The following is a 19,172-nucleotide window of genomic DNA, read 5'->3' on the forward strand; positions in this document are numbered from 1 at the left end:
AAACATGGAGATCCTTTGAATTTGCAAATCCAGGAGGACAGAAAAAATGTTAAATCATGATCAACAAGAATATATATTTCACAATATTTTAAGTGAATAAGAAATGTCTCAGAATATCCAGCATTTATCTGAACAAGCTTTAAACACAATGCTGAAAATATGAACGTTGTCCTGACTCTTGATACCTATTCACTGATGCCAGACATCAATATTTTAATATAAAAGTGCAATCCAAACAGATTTCCCTTTCCATTTGACTCATTGACACCACCTCATGAAAGAGACAAGTAGACAGCAGGATAAAAACAAGATCAAGTTGATAGCAGGTTATTGTAGGGCAGAAATGACAAGAATTAAAAGATGAGGCAGAAAAGCCCCCCAAAAATTAAATCTTTGAAAAGCTGATTTCATCTTTGTCTGAGCATTGAACAATTGTTTTACCTTATAAACTCTGTAGCACTTTGAGATTGAAAAATGTGAAGTGCTTTACAAATAAAATGTATTATTAATATTTTTATTATTAATTTGAACTGTAACATGTCATTGAAAACAGTAATATTGGTCATTTTGCCATGCATCAATAACAGTACACATTAAATACAACCAGCGCGAGTTGAATGCCAACGTTAGCTGCTAGCTAAAGAAGCATTAGTTGTCAAATGTATTGTAATTTCATGAAACAAAGCGTGTTGTCCTTCTTTGCAGTTCCCTTTAAACGGAGATCCAATGAAATGAAGAAGAAATTTTGAGCTGAAACCAAAACACAGAAAGTTGTAACAAATACACACTTTCCTTTAGGAATTTGAGATCCTCGTCTTTGGTCAGAGAAATTGAGCTCTATATTGAGATTTTCTTTTTATTTTCTGAATTTTATTCTTTATTGAGTGTCAAGTTGTGTTTTTACTGTGTTCATGTATTTTGGATTGAATTGTAGAATTACTTCATTTCTGCAAAGAGAAGTTTCATGTGAGATATTTGAGATATGAACTGAATGTAAATAAGAAGGTTACATTTTGTTCAGGCTTTACTTTGAACTTACTCACTTCCTAAACAATTACCTTGATTAGTGGATTTTCCTGCTGACAACACTATCATTTTTGAGCCTGTCCAGCAGCGAAACATTGGTACTGTTACGGCCCATCAAAGAGCCATATATCTGTCACACCCCAGTAAACATGCACAGTCTTCATGGGAAAGTCTTGGCGTACAGGACCTGTGGGAGAGACGGCGGAACCATTGGGACGTTTCATTGCAGCAAACAGAGCAAACAGTCAGAGGATTTCCTCAATCAGAGGCGAGAGAGTGTGCAGCGAACAACCTCGCTGACAGAAACATGGAGACCTGCGCTAGCAGCTGGGCATGCTAACAACCTCTGGGATTTATTGTGGCGTGCAACACCCTTACAGAGAGCCAGAATCAAACACATACATGTACATACAACACGTGCACTCACTCACATTTACACCACCCTTTAAACCCTTCAGAGAATCACAACTTTGATGACATGCTTCAGCAGTTTTTATTATAGACATTTCTGTTCTATCTGTACCATTTCTATATAACACATATTTTGTTTAACTGTAAAACCCCCATGGACTTTGATGTAGAGGTTTAAAAAAACCCCGAATCAGAACATCTGCAGTGACACAAAAGAGAGAGATTTAAGAAATGTGGAGTATCATGGTTGTATTTGAGATTTTACCCCCTGTTGTAATACTGCTCACAGCTGCAGTGGAAGAGGCCAAAAAGAAAAAATCCTCATCTCCACTCGTGTTTTGTTTTGTTCTGTGGTAACATCAGTGGATTTCTGCGTCCCTGTGTTGGCCGTGCCAGCTGCTACTGAATGAGGCATTGTTTAATGCAGATGGGGGACTCCAAAGACCTCACTCTTTCCTTTCCATAAAGCAGCTCTGCTATTAATAACATATATCGACCTCCTTTGTCAACAAGAGTGACACATACAAATAATATGTTGAAGGGAGACAATAGGGATTTCCCTGAGATGAAAACAACAGGATGAGCTTGTCTCATAAGTGTGTGTGTGTGTGTGTGTGTGTGTGTGTGTGTGTGTGTGGGTGGGTGACTGTATGATTGATGTGACCCTCCAGTAAGACTGTTTGTCTCTTACATGCAGGTAAAATCCACTTTACAGAACAATGCTATTTTTCAGCTTGTTGCACAGAGTTCGGTGGATCAGCTCCAAATGTTCGATGAATCTACAGAATTTATTTAAATATAGGTAGAATATCTAGCCTCAAGTTAGTATTTATTACGAAACTGTTTTATGACCAAACAGTGTTTTGATATCTGACGAACAATTAATTGGACTTGTTGGTTGCTTGCATAAAAATAAGTTCGGTAAGTAGACTTTTTTTTTTGTTCAATAAATTTAAAAAAACTCTAACCTCTTTGACAACTTATCTAAACTGAAGCTCCTGTGTAACTACATACTTTAGTTAAATGAAAAAGCCTCATCGTGTGTACATGTATAGTGTGCTGCTATCCACAGCCACATGGTGGCTTTTCCTCTCTGCAGCACATGAGCCTCTTTATAGGAAACACTGACTGTTTCACTGAAAAGACGAGAAGAAAAAAGAAACAGTCTGTGATCCGAAAACACAAGAGCTTAAAGGATGTTGTATAAGGTGCTGTTCATAAAGGTGAGTGAAACCTGATTCTATAGCATCTCTACACAACATTAAACACAGTTCAGTGCGTTGCTGCTGTTTCCACTGCTGATATGTTTGAACACTGCTGTAATGATTTCAGATGCTGTTGCTGCATTTCACAACTCAGCGTCGGACAGAGATACATCGACAGGCAAAGTGCAAAGAAAATGTGACACTGGAGTGTTCAGGCTTGGGAAACATGCAGTTCATCTCAGTGGCTTGGTACAAGGTCAGTGACACATTGCATGCAGGCTTTGAATGATGCTAAATGAAGGAAACTTAAATCAACAGAATGATGTTTCATTTAATTCACCTTCATTTTTGTCGATCAGATGTTTATTAAATGTCTTTTATGCTTCACCTTTTTGAACAGATAGCCGAGAAGACCTATGGCATTGTCAGGAGAAATGAAGGTGAGGATAAACCAAAGGTGTACAACTTCCCTCGTCCGGCCGTGTTTGGAGAGAATCACAGTTTGTTTCTCAGCAGTGTGATGCCTAACGATTCGGGAATCTACGAGTGTGAAATCATTGCTGTTCTGGGGAAAGGAAATGATAATACCATGGTCCACCTGATTGTAGAGGGTAAGCTTTGAATTTCATTTCTTCCCCATTTTGCAGAATACAAAACTCATCTAGAGCATCTGAGCTGAGCTACTATAGCTGGTTTTTGTATGTTGTACTTCTGGTGTCAATATGTAAGATATTTATGGCAGCTGCAGGTGAAACTGCTTATTACTTTTTACAACTGACAGTTTCAGATCAACTGGATAAAGTATGGGAGTTATCAAAAAGTTAAAGTATGTCAAACTTTTTTCAGATTTAAAGATTGTGAGAAGTTGTAAATAACCAAAAAGCAGTAAGAGTTGAAGCCATGAACCATGTATGGTTAAATATTCCAGTACGATCAGAATAAAAGGTTCAAAAGTGGTTATTGGATACAAATTTCAAAAAGCCCCAACACTTACAATTTCACAAATTTAGACACAATCATTAAAAGAGTGAAATCATTTATTGAAATGGTCTATTTAAAATGTTTAATGACCTAAATCAAAACATTTTCGCCTTTTTTGAGCTCCAGCAGTCACATTTAGAGGCCACATCACCGAGCCGGAAATAAAATAGGTTTACCTATAAATTCAAAAACACAACCATTTCCTTTCCTGTGTACACCCAACCCACTTCCAGTCATATATGTTCTAGTTTTAATCCAAAAATATACATCTTCCACTGCCTCCACGTCAGATAGAGTCAGAGTAGAAAATGTGTCAGACTTTATGAATAAACATTGTTCAAACAGGTTCACATCAGTCTGTACTGACACAAGTTCCTTCTTTTATTCTTTTATACTTCGTCTACATTCAGAGTGTGCGACGCAGACTGAACTGACAACATCAACAAATGCATTGAATTCTACTTTGCTGCCCGGCCATGAACATGAAAAGGAACTGCCCGTCACGTGGATCGTCACAGGCTTCATGGTTATGGGACTCGCCAAAATCATTCTATCCGTCATCAGCATTTCGGTAGGAGGCAGACATGGTCCATTTCATTTATTTGTGAAACATAAGACTTGTAGATGAACCATTAACAAACATAGAAATGTGGAGTGAGTTATTCTCGCTCGAGAAGAAGTGACACACACACACACACAGTAAAACAAAGCGTTGTGAGGGAGCTGGTTTCTACAGGGTCACAAACCTCCTCTGGTGCTTGATTCATGTTATAGTTTGACAAAAGCACAGCACAGATGTTTCATTTAGACCACAGGGGACTGACTGAAAAGGTGGAAAAGAGGTATAACATGTTCTCTTTAAGTTGGAAAATGTGCGGATTGTGTTTGAATGACTGATACTTTCCAAGAGTTTGTTGAGGCTCAGTTGAGTAGAGTCAGCCGTCCTACTACTGCGATGTCGGGTGTTCGGTCCCCAGCTCTTGCAGTTACAAGTCGAAGACACTAAACCCTAAATTGCTCTCACTGCTGCATGAGCGGGGTGTGAGTGCTTTAAATACGATTACTGATGGATGCTTTACAGAGCAATCGCTACCATCAGTGTGTAAATGTGGTGTGAACGGGTAGGCGTGACCTCCGGTGTTAAAAGCGCTTTAAGTAGTTCAAAAACTAGCAAAGTGTTATATAAGCTCAAGTTCATTTAAGGTAAGAGGGCAGCCGACAAACCAACAAGTCTAAAGTCATACTTTGAAGGAGCAGTGTTGAAGATTTGGCTCACTTTTGTTCCATTTATTAGCAGGAATTGAACAAGTTGCCTCCTAAATGTGGTTTGATAAATGTGTGAACTCTTGAAAAAAGAAGCTTCTTGTTTGTTTGTTTTTTTTAATCTGGTCCTCACACACAGCCATGTTTGTGCAGTAGCCCAGAGTGGACAAACCTTGTATGTTATTACCAATCCAACACAGGTTCTCTTGCAACTTTGGTCGCAAATGTGTATCCTAGTTATCACAACTGTATTAACTGGATTGTTACTAAAGTCGTTTTCCAGTTAAAACATGACCAACGCTTTAATTATTTATATTTATAGAGTGAATAACACAAACCTATTAATATCAAGCTGAATGAGTGAATTTGTTGGGTTTAAAAGTGGAGGAACGTCACAGCTTAAATCAGGGGGGTTCACTCATATTGTAACAAGATATCATTTTCCTTAAGTTCCTGACATTTTCTGTGTACATTACAACAACTCCACAAGGTTTGAATAATGTGAAAGTCACAAATGAAGTTGGCTACTTGAATTGCATGTGACAAACACCAGGTGATGAGGTACTTAATAATATCAACATGTTTTAGGCATGCCTGCAACATGAATTTAAGAACACAATGTCTGAATGTGGTGATACTTTATCATACTGAGAAGGCATTTCTTCACATAATCCCACACATTGTTCCAAACAGAAACAACCAAGTAAAACATCTCTGACTGTGTCAACTCAAGTCAGACGTCTAATAAACGGTTTTTTTAAAACAGTTTATTAAGAAAGACACTCTCTATATGATTCATGATGTTGTCACTGTGTGGGGATGTCACACATCCTCTGTTTTGCTGTTTTTCTGTTTGCAGCAGAATCTAGGCGAGCAGCCTTTGCTCGGAGGCATTATTTCCTCTATAGGGGTATTTTTCTGTTTCATACTCAGTGGGTGGGCTTCTCTACTGTTTTTTTTCTCTCACACATTGTCAAGTAACAGTGCTCTTTTTCTCTTTCTGTGCTTCCTCAGGTAATTCGAGCTGTTGGTTTTAGGTCATCGAGACAACAGAGGCGACAGTGGTGAAGCGGACAGTCCCGCCTTCAGTAAAAGTGTGTTAAAAATCCTTTAAACCATCTAAAAGGAATGTGTAAAAGTTTCTTTCTTAATTGTTGTATTTATTGTACCTGCCGTGTTTTCAGAGATTTATATTTTTTCAAGTAGAGTAACTTTATGTAAAAGTCTGTATACTGTACACCTGCTACCTTTTCAATAGTAGGCCTTTCAAAGAGGGGATCTAAGTTAAAATGACTGAGAACAGAAACATGCCGGAGAGGATGTGAGGCTTCTTCAGAAAACCAACATTAACACAATACCACAACATGCACACAGAGCTACAGGTATGAAGAAAAAGGTTTATTAAATGATCTGTGGTGACAGATAAATTCTCTAATATATGCGACTAAATTGCAGTGAGAGTTTCACACATTTCTGATTTTCAAATATTTACCTACAATGTTTAAGCTACAAATTTCCAAAAGTTATGCAAAATAATATCCAATTAGATGTTTATTTATTGTGCTGTTGAAAAATTCAGTTTGGATTTCCTCTTAATTTCTATGAAATTCAGAAAGTGTGTCTTTTTCTCAGCTTGTGGTTTCCTCCTACTGTCACCACTTCCTTGTTTGAAGAAATGTTGCCAACATAGAAATATCAACACAAAATCCATTTTAATTTATTATTCTATGGATTTAGACACAAAACAAGAGTTTGCCTTGTTTACTTTCATTTTGGTCTTAACACTTTATTTAAACAACGTTTTTCTTCATGTTTGATTCTGGTGTTCTCTGTGGTTGTCATGTTTTGATTATGCACCACATTGGTCCTCTTGTGTGCTCTATAAATACATTTGGATTTAGATATCTCTTGTGGCTACATTATCAACTAAAAATCAGTTTCAGACTTTGGTTTCATGTTAAGTGTCAGACATGAAGTGAAAGTGCAGCCCAGCATGTTTTGGTGCTATCACGCTGCTTGAGGATGTAAAGAAATCCACCTGCAGTAAAAGCCTGCCATCATCACAGAGCAGTGGACCCACCGCTGAGCTCTCCTCCTGGCTTATAAAGTCAGACTGATGCAGGAAACACATTAACTGGATCACTGCCTTCACAGAACATCGATGTGAAAGCAGTCAAACCGAAAGACTTCTTACTGAGAGCCGTTTAACAGGTTCAGCGAGAGCAGAAAATGTGTTCACACTGCCACCTAGTGGCAAATCCTCAATCTACAAAAAACATAAACTGAATGATCAGGGTTTGTTTTTAGACATTAGTGTTTTTGATGTCTAAAAATTGTCTCCTGTTAATGTTTAGAAAGTGTGAACACATTACACGTTTATAGTTACACTTTCACGTTTAATGCTTCTTGTCTAACTTTTATGGATCTTCTCTTCGAGGGCCACCACAAACTATTCCCACTATGCCTGCACTGGCCTGAACCTGTGCAAATGGAATTAAACGCTTATAATAGTTTACATTATTCTAATTTAAACATTTCCCCTTTGGAACTCACTCCCACAACACGTTCGTGACACCGTCGACCCTACCAAGACCGCACTGCCTTCAACCTGTCACCTCACTAATCTCTGTATCAAGCATCACTTAGATCAGGGGTGTCCAAAGTGCGGCCCGGGGGCCATTTGTGGCCCTTGAGTGGATTTTTTGTGGCCCTTGACTTCAAATCGAAGAATCAGAAGATTTTGGCCCCAGGCCTCATCAGATGGCATATTTTGTTCTTTTTTTCTTTTTCATGTTAGCGAGGGAGACCTATAAAAGCCTGACTATTCTTTCCAAAAAAATTAGAACACAACAGTTTCCCACTGCAATTAGTTATTGTGTGTTTACATTATTTTTTGAAGAGGTCAAAATATAAAAAGTTCCTTTCAATATTTAAAAAAAATAAAATAAAAAAACCCTGTGGCCCGTGAGCGATTCTAACGCGACAATTTTGGCCCGCAAGAAAAAAAGTTTGGACACCGCTGACTTAGATAAACTTAACCATGTATATATTTTTGAATTATCCTGTCTACTTGTATTTGTTTTTAACATGTAAAGTGTCTTTGAGTTTTTGAAAAGTGCTCTATAAATAAAATGTATTTATATTATTATTAAGTGTATAATACACATTTTTTTGGTTTGACTCAATTGGTGTCAATTTGGGAAATCTAGCATCCTTTTTTTGTATTTTCTTTTATAGATTTAATTATAGAAACAATAAAATCCAACGTTTTGCATCAACATTTGCTGTTAACAACTGAACTAAAAAGGAGTTATATTTAGATTTCCTAAACTGCAGCTTTTTTGCTTTTCGTATTTATCTGTGCTTTCTATTATTTATATGCTTGTTTGCAACAAGAACACAGAATTCTAATGATGGATGAGCATCCATTGTTTTAAGAATTCATTCCAATGTTAACATGCTGACAAGTTAAACTACGATAATGGACATAAATAAACGTAATCCTCTGTGTTAGTATTTTCAGTTGTGAATGTTAGCATGCTGATATTAGCTCAAAGCAGCATCACTGTTCCTGCAGCCTTGCAGAGCCACTAGCATGGCCGTAAACTTTAGCCTTATCACTTGACTATTAGTAAATGGTTGATTTTATTTGGTCATCCATTAAATGTCTTGAATGTGTAGGTTAGGTTGTACAATGTTTGTTCATGGGTTTTACCACAGCTCTTGTCAGAAAATTGTTGTTTTTTAAATGGAAATCTCTGCAGACTATTAAAAATGCATATTTGCACTTGAAATGGTGATCCAAAGAGGCTTGTGCTTAAAAAAAAGGCCAGTGGGATTTTTTCTTCTTAATCCAAATTCCTTCAGTCTTGGTGGAACTACTACAGAGTTAAGGCACAGTTTCTCACCTCCACTGAGAAATCAAAAGAAAAAAAGTTTGTCGAAACAAACGAGCGACCCGACAAAGAAGAATCAAGTTGTGCAGCAAGCAGTCTGTTAGCATGCATGAGCTGTGCAGAGGTCGTTTGCAATTGTCTGCCTAAAGATGCATGAGTCCTTCCTTCTGAGGAGGCCTACTGGTGGGAAACCTGACAGACACACAGACAGACAGACAGACAGACAGACAGACAGACAGACAGACAGACAGACAGACAGACAGACAGACAGACAGACAGACAGACAGACAGACAGACAGACAGACAGACAGACAGACAGACAGACAGACAGACAGACAGACAGACTCTCCCTCTTAACTATTTGACACCACCCTACGAGGAGTTAAACTGTATCAGTGTGCGTAGTTAATCTTCTCTGAACTCAGCGAGAGGCTTCAAAGTGTTCCCTGAGTGTTCCCCTGAGCCAGTGTAGAAACACTTCTCTGTAAGGATGAATGTTTCAGCTGTGTCCAAGAAGCTGTGGTGTGCCCACAAACAGCTGGTCATCCTGCTCGCGCCTCTCCTGTTCCTGCCTTTACTTTTTACTCTGCCAGAGAAGGTGAGATTTTTTCTTTTTTTACATCATGACTTTTCAGGCGTGTATTTTCCTCAATAAAAAATGTGCCTCATTAATGAATTAAACAAATATAAATATAATTCTGAGGATTAACAGGTCTACTCGGTGTATGAAAAATGCAGGGATTAAGTTGATGTTTTATTGTGTCTTTGTTTAGATAATTATTATCAATACTATAATCTGCATTAGGACAAATACTAACTTGCCCTAGTCATTTCAAGTGTGGCAGAAAACAATACATTTTAAGTACCAGAGTAACTCCAAGTAATGTCTCAATAAGAGTTGAAATAACAAGCCGAGAAATCTATTCACATTTCAAGAGAAATCACAGAGGATAAGTTCATCCTTTGCAATTGTCAGTGGCCGCTCAGGAAGAAAATGTGCTAATACATTAACTATTCTTAATGCATTTTATTCTGTTTATGTATTTTATGCACAAACATGAAGAGCTGGTCTCAGGTTTACTCTGGAGCAGGGGCAAGAAAAGAAACCTGCTGTGTGCCTGTAAAACATTTGAGAACACTGTGGAAGATAAAAATCATTCAATTGGGGGACTGAAATTTAACTCAAAGCAATAATGTTAAAATGTATTGGGGGTTTTTTGTACAGATCATTTTTCAGGGCCGTCTGCCAGAAATCTCTGCCTTACAACATTTCACAATTTTCTGAGCAGATTGTACCTGCTCAACCAAAGCAACATGTAGTGCAAGAAGTGACTTTAAATGACACCGTTTGTCCCATTAAAAGCTACTGTTCCCTTGTAAATGTGTTAAAAGCTGGTATTTAAAGGGAACGTGATCATTGAATCTTGTTTCCTTGCAAATTGGATCTCAGTAGAGGGCATTTTTTTAATCCTGTTTCTCTAATAATCAATCAGCTAGTACAGACAACCAGGCTTCTTATTCACACAAATGTCAACATGAATGAATTAAAGCCTCTCAGATCGATTCAAAGTTATTGATCACAAAATCAAACTATTGTCATTTAGATTTCTGTAAACTTTACTGATGTTGCGTCTGAATGATTGGGCAACTGACTCATAGCCGCGATTGGGCTTTTTACCTTAGCATGAGCATGCCATCATATATCATGTAATGTTTATTATGACTGCTGCCCTTCTTGGCCAGGTCACCTTTGTGAAAGAGATCTTGATCTCAGTGGGTTAATTACCTGATTAATTAAAAAAAAAAAAAAAAAAGACCTTGGGCCAAGTGTGGATGGACACTACAAGTCTCAATCTTGATATCATATATGCATTGAAACATTTTAAGTAATTCTTCCAAAGGCTTTAACCAAACTTTTGAAACGTCATTATTTGGCAAATTTGGGACATTTTCTTTGTTTTTGTTTTCAAAGTTGCCTAATGATTACTAACCCCATGCTGCTTATCTTTCAGGAGGGAAGATGTCTTTATGTTGTGCTGCTGATGGCAATGTTTTGGTGCACAGAGGCCCTTCCTCTGGCCGTCACCGCGATGCTTCCCGTCTGTCTTTTCCCGACACTGGGCATCCTTCCATCCAAGAAAGTCTGTCCTCAGTACTTCCTCGAAACCAACTTCCTCTTTCTCAGTGGTCTGGTGATGGCCTCGTCCATCGAGGAGTGGGGTCTTCATCGCAGAATAGCCCTGAAGGTCCTAACTATTGTGGGAGTGAAGCCAGCATGGTGAGAAGACTTCACAGGAAGCAAAGCCTGCTGATAATTTATATTTCTTATTTTTAGGAAATCTCAGGTGATGGACCAAATCAAATGAAGAATTATTCCTTATTGATAAACATTTTGTCAAATAAATGTATCTACATAAATACAGCTGATCTATTTTACAAAGTGAGAGACTTTTTTCTTCTTGATTTTCATGTCCGTCAATATCCAAACTTATATCCTAGACTTATTAAAGGCATTTAATTGCCTTTAAACTAAAGTGTTCCTCCTATGTTAGAACATTTTATTGCCTTTAGAAAATAAATACATAAATGTTGTCACCTTTTGAGGGAGATGTGTCTTCTGTCCTCATGTTCTTGAGGCTACAAGCTTTTTTTTTGTTTTAGAAAAGTCATAGAGAAAGGAAGATTTGGTTTGGACTTACAAAGGAATTACAAAAAATCAATGCCAGCTTTATTCTGTTGGTGACATTCACCCTTTGGCTAATCAATAAGATAAAACTGTGTATTACATACATTTCTTCCAGGCTTATAATGGGAATGATGCTGACATCCGCCTTCCTGTCCATGTGGCTCAGCAACACCGCCACAACAGCCATGATGCTCCCTATTGCTAACGCCATCCTGGAGAGTTTGTTTGGAGACCTGGAGACCCTGAAAAAAAAGTGCAAGTCTCCAGAGGAAACCGGGGGTGATATCATTAATGGTAAGTACAAAAAGTATGTATGTTGGACACTTGACATTGAGCATGAACACAAATTAGACTTACACACCTTAGCCTTAACACACCTTATAGCCTTACAAATACTTTAAATACGTTTTTTCACTGACCCAACATACTGTATTGCGTTACATTCCCCTGATACAAAAACCTGAATGACACAGGTTGAGAGTTAGGGAACTAGACAAACACTGCACTTTTACAAAAAGGTAAAACATATGAGCCCTGGGTTTCTTAATGGTGGCAGAAGGAAAACAGCCACCCACTGATTCTATCAAAATGACAGACAAACATAAATTGGTGTCAAAACAAATAGAGAAGTGTGAATCAATCAACAGAAAGGTAATGGAAGTCTGGAGTCAAAAATGGCAGAGGTTGTTTTTTTTTTTCTCTCCAAATGCACACACTCAAGACCGATGGTGTTGACTCTCTGGAGAAACTCAACAACTGAGCAGGAACACTTCAACTTCTCTGTAGGCTAAAGCCTCCCAGAGAAGCTAATAGTCTTCAGCCATCAGCTGAGGTGAGAACATAAGGTGTGACTGAGAAAGGAAACCTGGGAATCTATCCAAGACAAAAAAGACTTCCAAATGGTAGACAACAAACCCATGGCTCACACCATCAGTGTCTAGCTTAAAGCCTTTTCTGCTGTCCCCAAATTTAAAGAAATGAAAAATATAATATACAGTATGAAATATTGGTTGTCAGAAGTGTCAAAACATCAACTTCAGTACACAGACAGAAGACGTGGCTCTTGTGTTATTTTAACACTGTCTGCATGAATGTTTAATATGTGATCCAAGATGTGAACTTTGTACAAGTTCTTCCGAAACACAACGTTTTTGGGTAAAAAGTTAGTCAATACTGAAATGGTAAGTGATTGATGATGCTGGATTCATCACAAGCTGTGTATTGAGTAGCTTAAACATGTACAGTAATGGGTCTGTTCTTTATACTACACCAAGTTCTTTTCTATTATGATATTGTTGGGCCATATGACACAACGTCTTTGTCCTTTTGTTTCTTTTAGGTCCTTCTGTAAAGCTGCATTCGCTGCCCTCAGTGCCCTCGGAAAAACAAATACTGTCGATAGACGGGTAAGAACAGACTAACTGTTTTTATGTATTTTTTATCTAAAGGGAGGTCCAATGAAGTACTGTGGCTGTAAATCTCCTGCAGCCTACATCTACATCCTGTAACATTGTGTTTTTTCTATGATTACAACAAACTTAGAATAATAATCTGTTAAGTAGTTTACTTTTCTGGGAAGAAAATTAAGCTACAGTAGCAGTGAAAGAAACCAGGCTAGCTGTTTCCATCTGTTTCATTGTTATTGCTAAGCTAGGCTAACTGTCTTCCAATTGAATCACATTACAGTTATGGTAACTGTTCTAACAATGTTAACATTGTTGTATTTTTTTCTGGTTAATATCACCTTATACTCTTCCTGTTTTAAATGATTGGCTCCTGCAAGAGTTAACGTGTTTATCCATGTTTGACAATCCATGTTCATTTAAAACTTCAAAAGGCCAGATGGGACGGAGCAGACTGACCTGCTGACTGCTGAGGAAATACAATCGGAATCTCAGTATCAGCTGAAGGTGTGGAAAGGATTCTTGATCTGTATTCCTTATGCAGCTAGTATTGGAGGCACAGCCACACTTACAGGCACCGCACCAAACCTCATCCTGATTGGACAGCTGAAGAGGTAACTTTTGTATTTTGTGCATCACTGAAACAATGAAAATGTTGCATTCAAAATAAAACTTTTACCATCATTTTGACATCATTTCCTTTGCATTTTAGTTATTTTCCAGAATGTGACCTAATCAACTTTGGCTCCTGGTTTGCTTTTGCTTTCCCGCTCATGCTCATCTTCCTGGTTTTGGGATGGCTTTGGATCTCATTTCTCTATGGAGGATTGAACACACGGTAATGGTATTGGACATGATATCCATACAATGAAATTGTACCTTTTTTAATTGTACATTTTTCTTTATAGAATATGTTTCATGTCAATGTGCATGTTTTTATCATTTGCAGTTTGTGCTTAAAGAAACAAGACCAACGAGCTGAGGCAGAGGCCAGAGCGAGGGCTCTAATAGAGGAAGATTACAGAAAACTAGGGCCCATAAAGTGAGGACCCGTGTATGTCTTTAAATCTCATGCATTACAGAGTGAATGACAGCACTGATGCCCAGAACTTGTAACTTATTTTACTCTGAATACTTTATTTCAGTTTTGCAGAGGGAGCGATCTCTTTCTTTTTTGTCCTCTTTGCCGTTCTGTTGTTCACGAGGGATCCTAAATTTGTAACTGGCTGGTCTGTGTTTTTTAAAAAAGGGTAAGAAAGGAACATTCGATGAAAACACAGAGTGGTTTTGCTGGTTGTAGTTTCGCTTCCAGTTTGGGAATGATCAATGTCCCTTCCCCGCCCCTACAGGTACGTCTCAGATGCAGTCACCGGTGTCATCATTGTGTCTATACTGTTCTTCTTCCCCTCGCAGAAACCTTCCCTGAGCTGGTGGTTCGACCCTAAAGGTCAGTCGGATGTTTATCACATGTTAATGTTCAATTTGTCAGACAAAGTTGTCGGATGATCCTGATCTTATCTGAACTACTTGTTCTGCCTGTTATCATAAAATGAAGACCATGACGTATAAATGAAGTTACATAAGGGACAATCAGTGCGAATTAAAAAGGACAAAAATGTTATAATCACCTACAGTATTAAGACATGAAGGTGGAAGACGGGTTTCTTTAAGAAATGTCAGGAGATAATATTGATTAACAAATATTAGAAAAGAGATTCAAAGCCAGCATGAGTATAGTGATTGCAAAATGCTGAAAATAAGCTGAAGAATGTTAATAATGTAGATTAGAGAGTCTGTGGAGCTCAAACTACAGTTTCTCTGTTTCTCTGATTATAATAATCTCTCAGAACTATGCTGTCACACTTTGGGGGGTTTTGTTGTGCAAGTGTGTTTGTGGGAGTATGTGCACAAACTGTACGCACATGTAGTGTGTGTGTTAAAGACACACTACATGCTCAATTGTGTATATTATGTCCAGCTGCTAAAATAAACCACAGGATGCAAGCAAAAAAAAGGAAAAAACATTGTTGCCATCAACTGCTGAAACTTTCATACAGCTCATGTTTCTCTCTTTTTTTGTAACAACAATATTTAAAAGGATCCTGAGTCAGGTTTTTTGATCATTTTGCATTTTGTGGTTATATTTCTGCTGTTTTTGTCTTTACCATGAAACAAACCATCAATTAAAGCTCTGAAATAAATCCTCTGCATGTGCAGGAAGTAAACAAGAAAAGGTCAGCAGACATACGAACATCACTTATTTAGGTGCTGAGTTGAAAAAAAATCACTATTTGTGACGTTAACAAAACTATGGGGACTATGGGTTCCGGGATATATTCGTATTTATTTGCACAGCGTGTTCCTTAATGCACATAGCAAATACATAAGTATATCTTTGGGAGCCATAGTGTTGCTAGTCTTTATTTGTGTTATAATCAGGAAGTAAACAAGACATTTGTTATATTTAAGTTCAGCATTACTATTGTAATCTCTCAGTGTGTGATGTGTGATGCTATTGTTGCAGGAAACACTGAAGTGATTTGTGTTTGCTTTAAAACATCTAAAATGACATTAAGCAACATAATCTTTTATACTAGTATGTGAAAAGTGTTTTTTTTTTCTGCACATTTTTTCCTCAGCTGCAAATACTCCTTATGTCCCTCTGTTATCATGGAAAAAAGCTCAGGACTCTGTTCCCTGGAATATCATTCTGCTGCTTGGAGGCGGCTTTGCAATGGCCAAAGGTTGTGAGGTAAATGACTTGACCGGATGCTGTAATTGAAATCTTGCAGACAGTTGCACTCACATTCAAATTGGAAAGATGTCATGGCTTTGTGTTTTGTTCCAGGTTGTAGATGTCAAAAATACAGAAAATCTCACCAATTTGAATAAATAATGTCAGCCGATAAGTGTTTAGCAGTTGTCCAAAGTTAGCTAATTGGCCAGATATAACGTTGTATGTTGATTTACCTTGAACAAAGAAAACATCATTTAAACAGCATTTGAGATTTCCACTTATTAAGTCTAAAGTGAAATAATAACAAGCAGTTACAGCGAATTAAGTATGGTTGACTTCATATGTTCTGCCATGTGAAAGAATTCAAAAATAATTTAGCTATTTGCTTTTTTTGTCCAAAGTTTGAGAGTAAATGCTACAGCCAGGCTACAGTTTAACCAAGCTAATAAGGGGAATTTACTTAACAGGCTTTATGGAAATGTTACCAAATCTGTTTTCATTATATGTGATTTACTTATATTTAAACAATTTTAATAAAATAAGTGAAATATTTAAGGTGCTAGTATTTTAATTTGCGATTAGCAGGAGGAGGACACGCTAGCTGTACAGACAAGCTGTTGTCTCCAACTCTACGCAAATAAATGACAATTAATTTAGTTTGCTTCGGTTTCCTTCCGAGTGAATTGAGGATTAATGACATGTAATGTTTTTGTTGTATCTCTCCTTTCTCATCCGCTCTGCTCTACTTGGTTTTGTCCTTCATGCTGTATTATGTTTTGATTTGATCCTTGACCCTTAACCCCAATCTTGTGGCTCTTGGCAGGAGTCTGGACTCGCCTCATGGATTGGGGGCCACCTCCAGCCTTTGGCCGAGGTCCCTCCTGCTGCAGCTGTGATGTTGATCACTGCCTTCCTGGCGTGTTTCACTGAGTTTGCCAGCAACACTGCCACGATTATCATATTTTTACCCGTCATTGCTGAGCTGGTAAGACTGGTCATAAATTTAAAGAGATAGTGGGCGAGAATCTATTAGCTGTGTGTTTCTGTTGCTACTGCAGCTACATTCACACTGTGGGACTTGATGATGTTTCACAAGTCTTTTTTGCCAACATCATTCTTCATGTTAGTCAAAGGCTTAGTTAGCGTGTTTAACTCTCGCAGTCGATGTTCTTGTGTTTGTAGGTTGTTGGACATTAACTGCTGTTGGTAGTAATTATTATCTTGGGCTTTTGTACTTTGTAAGGGTGCTGATACTGTAAAGTAACCATTTAGAGAATCAATTACAGGTTACATGCATAGGAGGCTGTGTCCCTCCTTCTCACTAAAATGTACTTAATTACACAGAAATTGCTTAGATATTTTATAATATAAAATATATATTTAGGCGTCTGAGAAAGGTTAAGATCCTGAATTCTTGGTTCAAACAATATTTGCCCATATAAAATAAGTGTGCAATTATATTGTCATTAATAAGGACTTTTGTTTCTGTAGGCCAATCATGTCTTAGTGAACCCTCTGTACTTCATGATACCTGCAACAATTGGATGTTCATATGCCTTCATGCTGCCAGTGTCCACACCTCCCAACTCCATCGCTTTTGCGTCAGGACATCTCCTGGTCACAGACATGGTACGATCCTCACATCAACACGTGATCCTAAATTATATTGTTATATTCACTACCTGTGTTCATGTGTTCACCTCTGTTTTCTCAGGTGAAGACTGGCTTTGTCATGAACATCCTGGGTGTTCTCTCAGTTTCTCTTGCCATGAACACGTGGGGTGTCGCCATGTTTGACTTGCACACTTATCCAGAGTGGGCCCATCCCATAAACAAGTCGGCTGTTCTTACAGGTGTCCACCTCTCGTCTGTCCAGTTGGTCAATGCTACACAGTGATGATCACACACTTTATCCCAACATGAGCACAGAGGTCAGAGGGATTGCCAGAATATTTAACATTTTAGCAGGTACAAGAGACTCTGTGTCACTGCTATCAGAACGCTCCGGGGACTTCAGCTGTTACCTTTTTTGATGAATTCAGTTCAATCACTTTAAATTTAAGAGTTTTTTGAAGCTCTAAAGGTCAAGATTTCATGCTGTGAACTGATAGTCTAGGACGCACAACTATGAGGAACTTGATGACTGTTGATTGTTGACTTTGGCGCCCCCTGTGGACAAACTGGTGTGTGTTGTGTAGCAGGGATCGTGATCTGTATTGTGTGCCGCATTTTTGTGAGGGAATGAAGTTGAAAAGTCCTTTCCAGATCAAGTTTCTTATGTGAACAGCATTTGCAGGATGCACATTAATAAGATTATTTAGAGATACATCCTTGTGTTACTTTTTAAGATTAATATCTGTAATATCACTGTGGTGAAAAACGATACTTTTCAGTTAGTGTTTTCATGCACTATGTAGTTTAGGTTACAACCTATAGACTGTTTCCTTTGGAAATATTTGGTGAGCGAGCCTAAGCCAGCAACATTTCCTTGTAAGGTTGTCGTCATTATTAAGACAACTAGCAATGTTACAGTTACATCCCCAGTTTCCATTAAAAGAAATCTGCGCAACCTTTTTATTCTATAAAATAAAAAGGACACTTGTATATAGCATATTTGTCTAGAAGCAGAGAGGTCCATTGAAATCTGTTTAAACCCTTTCTAATCAATAACTTCCTTCTTCTTGTTGTATTACTGTTAAAGGTTGAGTCCATTTTAGTTAAGTATTGTTATTCTTTCTACATCACGTTTGCCATGTACTACAGGCAAAGTATTAGCCAAGAGAAAACGTCATCCTCACGTTTCTCTTTTACTGCATAACGGACTACTGAATGAGTCAGGAACAATGACATCGAGAAACAAAAATGTCAGTCATTTGACAATGATGGCGTTTACTCCCAAAGGTCAAATTTGAGGTTTTTTATTTGATTTAAAATCAAACTGTTTCATAGCTAGTTTAAAAAGCCTCATTGAAGGTTAAGGTTTAAGTGATGCACTATCATGTGTCCTTAAACTGGACAGCAGAGAATTTAAAACTCAACACCTTCAACAACCACAAACAAAGCGTTGAAGAGTACTTTATATTTTTAAACTCCAGACTGACAAGTTTTCTGATCGTGTTGCTGCTACCAGTCTGACTTCTGCTGAAAGATTTATAATATATACTACTATGAAAGATTATTTTTAAAATACAAATATGTTTTCATCAATCAACAAAACATTATGGGGTTGTGTGTTATTTGGCATATGTGAAGTTGCCAAAGACATTTGACAAAAAAATGTGTAATAAAAATGTATATATGAGAGTAGGAATCAACGCACACCAACACAGTTTGTTTTAAAGTGATTCTTATTCATAAAACTAGTAAAAATAAAGTTCATCCGTGCAACGATTCAGTTGATCTTTTTATTTAATGTAATGACTTTTTACAAGCTGTATCTGCACGACTGGTTTCACACATATTCAACACATTGTGGCCTCTGAGTGCCCGCACACACACACACACACACACACACACACACACACACACACGCTCGCGCACACAGCCAGAGGGAGCACACAGCTG

At 37.8% G+C, this 19,172-nt stretch overlaps 2 protein-coding genes across 2 annotated transcripts; both read left to right on the forward strand.

The window, feature by feature from the left end:
- The first annotated feature begins 2,520 nt into the window (after positions 1–2,520).
- On the forward strand, positions 2,521–7,914 carry LOC306834433 (uncharacterized protein). The gene is made up of 5 exons (XM_079360329.1): positions 2,521–2,660; positions 2,770–2,898; positions 3,043–3,253; positions 4,034–4,194; positions 5,901–7,914. Exons 1-5 carry the CDS (start codon positions 2,634–2,636, stop codon positions 5,952–5,954), a joined length of 582 nt encoding a protein of 193 aa, XP_079216455.1. The 5' UTR covers positions 2,521–2,633; the 3' UTR covers positions 5,955–7,914.
- Positions 7,915–8,990: 1,076 nt separating this feature from the next.
- On the forward strand, positions 8,991–18,990 carry slc13a3 (solute carrier family 13 member 3). Its single transcript, XM_079360341.1, has 13 exons — positions 8,991–9,380; positions 10,795–11,060; positions 11,584–11,762; positions 12,808–12,874; positions 13,306–13,485; positions 13,584–13,709; positions 13,821–13,913; positions 14,017–14,121; positions 14,221–14,318; positions 15,511–15,623; positions 16,432–16,593; positions 17,100–17,237; positions 17,323–18,990. Exons 1-13 carry the CDS (start codon positions 9,273–9,275, stop codon positions 17,503–17,505), a joined length of 1,818 nt encoding a protein of 605 aa, XP_079216467.1. The 5' UTR covers positions 8,991–9,272; the 3' UTR covers positions 17,506–18,990.
- Positions 18,991–19,172: the final 182 nt, after the last annotated feature.

Source organism: Symphodus melops, assembly GCF_947650265.1.
Source record: "Symphodus melops genome assembly, chromosome: 13".
Taxonomy (NCBI): domain Eukaryota; kingdom Metazoa; phylum Chordata; class Actinopteri; order Labriformes; family Labridae; genus Symphodus; species Symphodus melops.